Genomic DNA, 9,433 nt, shown 5'->3' on the forward strand with positions numbered 1-9,433 from the left:
ATTTTCATTTTACTTTGTTTTGAGACAGTACCTTATTATGTACTCCTGGGTGACTTGACTCTTGCTTTCCACCTACTAACTGATGAGATTTGTAGACATGTATTACTATACCTAGTTAAGGGAATTTACTTTTTAACTTGCTTTTTAAAGGATTGTTATACCATATAGCAGAGAATTACATAGTCTTTTTTAACATTGTTTATATTTTAATATAATACATTCTTAATGGTTTTGTGTTATCTTGTGACTTTTCTGGTATAATACCCAGTATTTACTTATAAAGGAAATGAATAGATACCAAATTTCAAAATTACATATTTTTTGTTCTTAAGGGTAGCTTCACAGAAAGAGTAACAAATTTAATTTTTCCTCTTCTGACTAGTGGGACCTTACCTAAAAAACAAAAACAAAAGACAAAAGAGTTAGGGGTATAGCTAAAGTTGGTAGAATGCTTTCCTAGTGTGCTCAAGGAAGCACACTAGGCATTATCAATTGATAATCAGTATTACTCTTCCTTTCTTTTTAATTTCTAGTGTGAGTGAATCAATCATGTTAGTGTAAATTAAAGTATGTTATGTTTTTATAAATATATGTATATAAAAAACCTTTTGAAATTAGGCTATTAATATGATTTTTTTTCCCTTTAAATATACAATAGCTCCTCTCCTAAATTATCTGAATGCCTTCAGAAGAAAAAAGAAATAATTGAGCAGATGGAGATGAAATTGGATACTGGCATTGACAGGCAAGTTGTTGGGTTATTTCTGTTGCATTTTTTAAATTGTAGAAACACTTAGTAGAGCAACAAATTTTAAGGTATAAATACTTTGTGATATGAGTAGCACTATAATACTAATTAAGCATTTCTATCCCTAAACATAATTACCATTTTTAAATTTTTGGTCAGTTGTGGGCCTTGAACTTAGGGCCTGGCTGCTGTCTCTGAGCCTCTTTGTTCTCAAGGCTTGCTCTCTGCCACTTGAGCCCCAGTGCCACTTCCAGTTTTTGAGTGGTTAATTGGAGATAAGCATCTTACAGGGACTTTTCTGCCTGGACTGGCTTTGAACTGTGATCTTCAGATCTGAGCCTCCTGATAAGCTAGGATTATAGGTGTGAGCCACCAGCACCCGGCCATAATTACCAATTTTAAGAATATTCTCTCAACAAATTTATAGTATTACTAAATATAGTTACCATATTGTGTATTACATCTCCAGAATTGATTTTTATTGCATTACTGAAATCTTGTCATATCTATTTCTTCTACATCTCCTCTCCTTAGCCCTGCCAAGCAACATTCTACCCTGTACCACTGTTAGCTTCTTGTTTACATTCCACATATGAGATCACAGAATATATGTCTTTTTCTGTCTAGCTTTTTTCATCTAGTTTAATGTCCTCTAGTTTTACTCATGTAGTCGCAAATGACAGAATTTCCTTTTTAAGGCTCAGTAATACACCGTTGTATAAATATACCACATATTCTTTCTCCATCCTTCATGGGACATCTAGTTTATTTTCATGTCTTGGCTATTGTGAATAATTCTACACTGAACATTAGTTAAAGCTGTTCTCTCTCTAAGGTACTGATTTCATTTTGGTTGTGTATAGCTGTATAAGAGTTCCTCTTTCTCTGAATCCTAGCCAACATTTAGCCATCTTTGGTCTTTTTTATAGTAGCCTTCCTGATAGATCCTGATCTCACTTTAAATACTTGTATTTACCTAATGACTAGTGATGTTGGGCAGCTTTTTATATATTTATTGGTCATTTATATGTCTCCTTTTGAGAAATCTGTCAAAGTTCCTTGCCCTTTTTAAATTTGTGTCGGTTTTTGTCTATAGGCTGTCTCTTTACTCTATTGGCTATTTCCTTTGCTGAGCAGAAGCTTTTTTTAGTTTACCGCACTCTTATCTGTATATTTTTGTTTTGGGAGTAATATTAAAAAAAATTGACATCAAGAAGATTTTCTGGTTCTTTACCAGCTAAAATCTTAATGGTAAAGCCTTTAAACTGTTTTGAGTTTATTTTGTATATATGAAATCTACTTTAATTTTCTCTGTTGTGATTAAGCAATATTCATGGCACCATTTAACAAGGATACTTTTTCTTGCTGTGTGTCTTTGGCACTCTTGTCAAAGATCCATGGATTGTAATATCCTGAGTTGATTTCTGGCCCTGTCTTCTATTGCATTGGTCTACATGTCTGTAGACATCATACTGTTGCATCATACTGTTGTAATTACTTACCATACTGTTAATTAGATTTATAATACATCTTGAAATTTAAAGTGTAATACTTGCAGTTTCATCCTTGCTCGAGATTTCTTTGGCTATTTTAGAACTGAAAATTCATATGATTTTTTTTCCTGTGAAATACACTTGAAATTTTGATAGAGAATACTTTGAATCTGTATATCACTTTGGTCAGTATGGATATTTTAATTATACTCTTATATGAATATAGAATGTATTTCCTTTTTTTTTTTTTCCTAGTTGTGGGGCTTGAACTCTGGGCCTGGGTGCTGACCCTCAGCTCTTCAGCTCAAGGCTAGTGCTCTACCACTTGAGCCACAGCGCCACTTCTAGTTTTCTGGTGATTTTTAGAGATAAGAGTCTCACAGACTTTCCTGCCTGGGCTGGCTTTGAACCATGATCCTCAGATCTCAGCCTCCTGAGTAGCTAAGATAACAGGCATGAGCCACCGGCACCTGGCTATTTCCATTTATTTATCTCTTTTAACTTTTTTAGCTGTGTTTTTAAATTTTCAATGTAAAGGTCTTTTTTACTCCTTTGTTTAATTCCTAAAATATTTTTTTCATTTTGTTATAAGTAAAATTAGGATATTTTGACTAGATCATTGTTAGTTTACAGAAACACAGCTGATTTTTGTATATGGATTTTGCATTTTGTGACATTTCTGAATTCATTTTTGATGGAGTCTTTAGAGCTTTCTATATAGAATCATGTTACTTGCAGAGACAACTTTACTTTTCCCATACCAGTTTAGATGCCTTCTTTTGTGTTTTAATTTTAGTTTTTAACCTATTTCTCTAGCTAGGATTTTCAGTTGAAGTGGTGAGAGTGGACATCCTTGTCTTGTTTTTGCTCTTAAAGGAAAAGCTTTCCAGCTTTTTGTCACTGATGCCTGTCTCTCATATTTTTTGGAGGATATATGGATATATGTGTGTGTGCATATACATAGTATGTGTGTATAAATAAGTTTTTTTCCTTCTATATTAGCCTGTGAGCTTTAATATTGGGGTGTTTGCATTAGTTACTCTGCTGAAAGCACAGTGGGCTAATGAGATCTCTTGAAGGACCTTGAGTATTAAGTAGCTCAGTGTTACTTGCTTCCCTGCTAATACTTTCATACCAGTAGGCCAGAAAAATCTTTCTGTCTAAAGCTTATATCTTTCATTTTGTGTTGTTATTTCAGCCTTTTCTCTATGTTACTGAGGACTTCGGCATCTTTCTCATAACTTTTCTTCGACCTTAAGTCAATTTTTTCCCATATCTATGGATGTGAGTCATTTTGTTGTTCATCTGCACTTACCTATTATAACTAAAACCAATCATTGTTTCTTGGTTATTGATTATTGGTAATAAGAACCTTCAGCCTGAATGTACTACTCTATATCCTATTATAACCTGCTGTAGTCCCAATTTTTAAATTCTCCATGTACTTGTTTTCTGACCTCAGCAAGACCTTTAATCTCTTCATTTAATCTCGTGTAATCTCTTCATTTTATGTTAGTATCACAGTCCTTTTCTTAACTTGCTTTCATTCATTATTGTGTTAAAATTACTTGGCCTGTCTCTTGAATTACTGCTTTATATTTATTTAAATCTGTTTTCTTCTACCACATCTATCTTGCCAGAATCTGGATCAGTATGGTCTCGTTATTCCTATAGCTGTGTGACTGCTTGTTGGAGAATATAAATTACCTATTATTGCTATCATTGTAAATCTATGTTCTCATGTCTTAGTTGGATCTTTAGTGTCACTTTTTCATCATCTTAAATCCCCTTAGACTGAGAGCCTGGAATCTCCCACCTGCTTTTCCATGACATAGTCATTTTTCTTAAGCCTTCTCTCTTTCCACCCTCCTAAACACTGTATGTATAGTTTTGCCCTTGAAGATACTTGTCAAGGAATCAAATGAGGGACAGATTTTTAAGGTCTTCCAGAGTAGGAAATTATAGCCATTAGCCTTTTGATCTAAGACATATAGTTGATTTTTTTTAATTCTGAGGTTTACCAATAGCAAAAGTTTTATGGTGATACGATATTAAGTAATTTTAGTGTTGTAAATAATATAAGTAAAAGTATCAAACAGATGTATCAAACAGATGTTTTCAATTCTCCAGGACACTAAATTGTATGATTGGTCAGATGAAGCATATTTTGGCTGCAGAACAGAAGAAAACAGATTTTAAGCCAGAAGATGAAAATAATGTTTTGATTCAGTATACTAATGTAAGTAAAGCTATTCAGCTTGCTAATAAAATTTCATCACTGTATCTTACTATGTCCTCTGTTTTCTGTTCTTTGTATAAATTATTGAAAAAATATATACTATTCTTTCTCCTTACTTAAACTGATATACAAACCTATATAGTAAATGTAGAAAAACTTTTACAGGCCTGTGTGAAAGTCTGTGCTTATGTAAGAAAACAAGTTGAGAAGATTAAAAATTCCATGGATGGAAAAAATGTAGATACAGTTTTGATGGAACTTGGAGTACGCTTTCATCGACTTATTTATGAGCATCTTCAACAATATTCCTACAGTTGTATGGGTGGCATGTTAGCAATTTGTGATGTTGCTGAATATAGGAAGTGTGCCAAAGACTTCAAGGTATGTATGCACAAAAAATCAAACTTGCATGTAAGATCAGAAATATAAATCTGATCATTATGGTTATTAAAATGTTACTTAACTTTTGTTGATATGCAGATGAATACATACATATTCTATCTGAAAAAGTGTTGCTTCAGTCTTGTTTTCAGTGTTAACACTTTCTTCTTGCTTTGCTTTCACCAGATCCTATTTTAGTTGCATAGTCCAAATAGCCTTATTTGACATCCATGACCATACATTAAGAAAATAATATTTTTCATGTATGGCCTTCTGAACTTTTTCCCTCAGTTTAAATTATTTAAGAAAGGTGTTAATGATAACTTGTTTGAGTATCAGTTATTAATTATTGAGACAACTGACATAATATGAATCTTTTCAAAAGATTATGGAAATATTTTAGTTTTAACTTTTTAGAAGCCAAGTATTAACTTTTCAAGTTCTAATATTTAGTAAGTTCTAATTAGAAGTATATACAAAGCATTTGCCAAATTAATTATAAAGTAAGAAATTATTTTGTTTCAGTGGGGTTTTTTTGTTTCTCTCATTTCAGATTCCAATGGTATTACATCTTTTTGATACTCTGCATGCACTTTGCAATCTTCTGGTAGTGGCTCCTGATAATTTAAAGCAGGTCTGCTCAGGAGAACAACTTGCTAATCTGGACAAGAACATACTTCACTCCTTTGTACAACTTCGTGCTGACTATAGATCTGCTCGCCTTGCTCGACATTTCAGCTGAGGTTGAATTTACTATGGAAATGTGTTTTATTTCATCAAGCCTTGGTTGATGGAAAGCACAGGAGATTCCTTATGACACAGCCAACATTTAATTGGAAAGAAAATGACTGGAAGAAAACAGCAGCCATAGTTAATCCTTGAGGTCTTATTTGAAATTTGGACACTAGCTATATTTTTCTCCCGGTTACTTGAATTTATTAATTTCAAATTTGGCAAAACCACGTGTCACTGTTTTTATCCTGGAAAATGTTGGTGTGAGAAGGGAAATGAAAATTTACCAGTGCTCTAGTTCTTGTCTTTCACATTGTCCATCTGAAGGGGTATGCATTAATAATGGGTGAAACACAGCAAAACCACATTTATTATCCATCAGTTTTTATTGATCTTTCCAGCACTGGTAGTTATTAATCAAAATATTTTTAAGATTTCTTGAATCTTTTGCTTTTTTTAAAAAAGTTAGCAGTTGACCATCATTTCTGTAGTTTACTGATTGGAAGTTTTTCTGAGAAACAGCAGTGCTAATGTTATAAATTAAATTAAAATGGTGAAATGTTTTATATAGACACTAGAAAGTGGATCAGAACATACCTGCCTTCTGGGTAAAATTTAAAGTTTACTAATTCTTATTTGGTAAATAGGTTTTAAGCCAGTTCTAGCAAGAAACTAATGAAACTACCTTATTTTATATATCACAAAGATACGTTGGAGAACTTTACCTAAACGACCATATTTATTCATTTTTTAATAGTATAGGAAAGTTAAAAAGTGAGATACAGTCTAAAAGGTGCATACGAGAAATAATTGACAATATTTAGCAACAGTGCAGTCCTTTTAAATTTCTATCTTTGCTAAACTTGAATAAGATTGGAGGGCTAAACATGTAGGTAATCTTCTATTTTAAGAGGAATTGATACATATTCTATATTTGGAGACAAGCTTTGCAAAGACTAATTGCTTCTCCAATGCATAAATTCTTTTTTTCAGAGTGTTTTAAAAGTTTCTTCTTGGATATGGTTAATTGAATTGGCTTAATATGGTGATATAGTCACTTACACATGATAAACATTAATAAAAGTTTAGACAGGCCATTATAAACATTATGAACTTGCTCTGTGAAAATGCATTTTAAATTATATGTTGTGTATCAGTTTCCATTGTGTTGTTCATAGTCCTCTACGAACCAGAACAATTTTAATGTTCAATTTATTCTCAGCACTTTTTCCTTTAATGTAGGCTTTGGGGCTTAAATTTGGAAAACCACTTTTCCTCTGAGAACCTGATTCTGAATGGTCATTAACTTTTCCAAACTTTCTGAGTCCAAAACTAACAACCATTTAAGTTACTATTGATCGAATTTTCTTCATTTTCTGTTTAGCCCAGTGTTACCAAGGCAAAGCAAGGGAGATGAACTATGCCAATTTTTGTCAACACATTTTAGGACAATGTGGCAGCTTTAGAAGGCTTTCCAGATTTTTATTCTGCAGCCAAGGGAGAGCCAGAACAGGTTTTGGATACTAGAAAAAGTCATGCTTGTTCTATTGCCATTTTAGAGAGCTCTGATGTGAATTCAAATTATACCTCTGTTACTTAAAGCCAACAATTTAAGGCAGTAGTTTTACTGGCCATTTGAACTCTTTGTACAGTGTCAATTTGTAAAAAAAAAGAAAAAAAAGAAAAAGAAAAAGAAAAAAAATCTCAGATAAAATATGAGATATAACATTTTAAGACTTCTAAGCCAGAGAAGCACTTCAGATTATTTTGTTTGGATTAATTTTTAAAATGTAAAGCATATATTTGTTGCTTAGATATTTTGTTAATTATTATTTCCATGCTTGAGTTTCGTGCAATATTTTCCATTATGTCCATTTATAGGACAATGACAAATTCATAAGTGATTACCTAATTTAGAAGTGTTAACATTAATGCTCAATAAACAAATTCCCTTCAATTGTTTTTTTATTTCACTCTTCTTTTTACATTTAAGGACATCCATACTAAATTTTATAACATTTCTATTTAAAACTTTAAGATACTTATTTTTTGGTCTTTTTACTTTTTTCTTTTTTTTAGCAGAAATATACCTGACTGTATTATCAAGGTTATAAATTTAGCCTAAACACAGATATTTCTCTAAGAAAAAAAATAAATGTTGGGCGAAGCAATATACATTCTTTGTCATCTGGATTTTAAAGTATTTTCATATGTAGGCATCATAAAATTTATAACCAGGAAGAGATGATGAAGGGAAAACTTTGTAACAGTCCACAGTTCTACATATGACATGTAATATTTAGGTAAAACGAAAACAGTACAAAATGTTTTTTCATAAAACTTTTGTATGTGGAATATAAAACAGATTTAAGAAAGAAATGTAGTCCTTTTAACTGTATTGAAAATGAGAGTAGATGGGCGATGGTGGCTCATGCCTATAATCCTAGCCACTCAGGAGGCTGAGAACAGAATCATGGATGGAAGCCAGCCCTGGCTGGAAACTCTGTGAGACTCATCTCCAATAAACTACTCAAAAAAGCTCAAAGTGCCACTGTGGCACAAGTGGTAGAACACTCACCTTGAGGAAAAGAAGCTCAGGGACAGTGTCCAGGCCAAGTTCAAGCCCCAGGACTGGCAAAAAAAAAAAAAGAAGAAAATGAGAATGGATGAGGAGTTGATGAAAAATACTAAGTAACAACTTTGAGTTGATCTTTAGATGGCCACCTGACCATTTCAAGGTAGTTATTGGCATCATTTTGAAGGTGGTCCTAGTTTTAAGTCCTTAGGATTTTGTTTTAGAAATAGCTAACAGGTTCATTTAAAGTAGGTTAAATTGCTGGTGCCAGTGGCTCATGCCTGTAATCTTAGCTTTTCAGGATCTGAGGTTTGCAGTTCAAAGCCTGTGTGGGCAGGAAAGTCCATAAGACTCTTCAAATTAACCAGAAAATCAGAAGTGGTAGAGTACTAGCCTTGAGTAAAAAGTTTAGGGACAGTATTCAGTTCCTGAGTTCAAGCCCCATGACTGAAAAATAAAAAAATAATGTAGGTTCAATTAAAATTTGAAATAAATTAATGTATGTTATATTTTAGAACATTCTTCTTTTTCCTCTTTTAAGTATTTCACTTTCTGCATACTATCCTTCTGGCTCACAGTGAAATTACTGATCAGTCAACATACTGATTTCCAGGTAGAAAATGTAATTCCTTAAGATGATCTTTTCTCACCTAATATGGTTAGTATTAAAAATAAAGAGAAAACATTACTGGTTCCTATAATACTACAAAACTGTCAACATGGACATACTTACAAGATACAGTGGCTTAAGGCTTGTTTGAATTTTATGTGGGAGATAGCACAGTTCACTCAGTGCATACTTTGTTGGTGACTGAAAAAAGCTCACCTCTGGCCAGTTAGATTTTAATGCAAAAATATTCTGTCATTGGCCACATATTGCATATTGACTTCTTAGAAGAGTTCAGATGTTTTTCAGAATCATACTGAATTCTGGTTTCTAGTGGAGAATTTGACATCAAAAGCATTGTATGCTTTTAGCCAGATTAACTACATTGAGTTCCTGTACTACTCTGCTTGAGAAGGCTTATCCTACAATATATGATGTACTTTGGAAGAAAAGACCAATTTGTATTATTAGACTAATTCTATTTGAAGTACAAAATAGTTAACAATTTAAAGAATTTTAATGCACAATAAAGATAATTTTAGATACATTTGTTAGATTTAAGTCCCATGTATTATGCTGAGTCCTTTGCATGTATTCTCTTATTTGATTCAAAAGTAACTTCTAAGTACTATTATTTTTATTTAACAGGTGAAAATCC

The 9,433-nt window shown here is 32.5% G+C and overlaps 1 protein-coding gene across 1 annotated transcript in view; it reads left to right on the top strand.

The window, feature by feature from the left end:
• Exoc5 (exocyst complex component 5) overlaps window positions 1-6,261 on the top strand; it is a 51,675-nt gene extending 45,414 nt beyond the window's left edge. Inside the window, exons 14-17 of the mRNA XM_013012210.1 lie at window positions 659-745; window positions 4,372-4,480; window positions 4,646-4,861; window positions 5,415-6,261. Coding sequence (XP_012867664.1) covers window positions 659-745; window positions 4,372-4,480; window positions 4,646-4,861; window positions 5,415-5,603 — 601 coding nt within the window. The 3' untranslated portion in view covers window positions 5,604-6,261. The remainder of the gene's footprint in view (window positions 1-658; window positions 746-4,371; window positions 4,481-4,645; window positions 4,862-5,414) is intronic.
• The last annotated feature ends 3,172 nt before the right edge of the window (window positions 6,262-9,433 follow it).

Source organism: Dipodomys ordii, unplaced genomic scaffold, assembly GCF_000151885.1.
Source record: "Dipodomys ordii isolate 6190 unplaced genomic scaffold, Dord_2.0 Scaffold16, whole genome shotgun sequence".
Lineage (NCBI taxonomy): Eukaryota > Metazoa > Chordata > Mammalia > Rodentia > Heteromyidae > Dipodomys > Dipodomys ordii.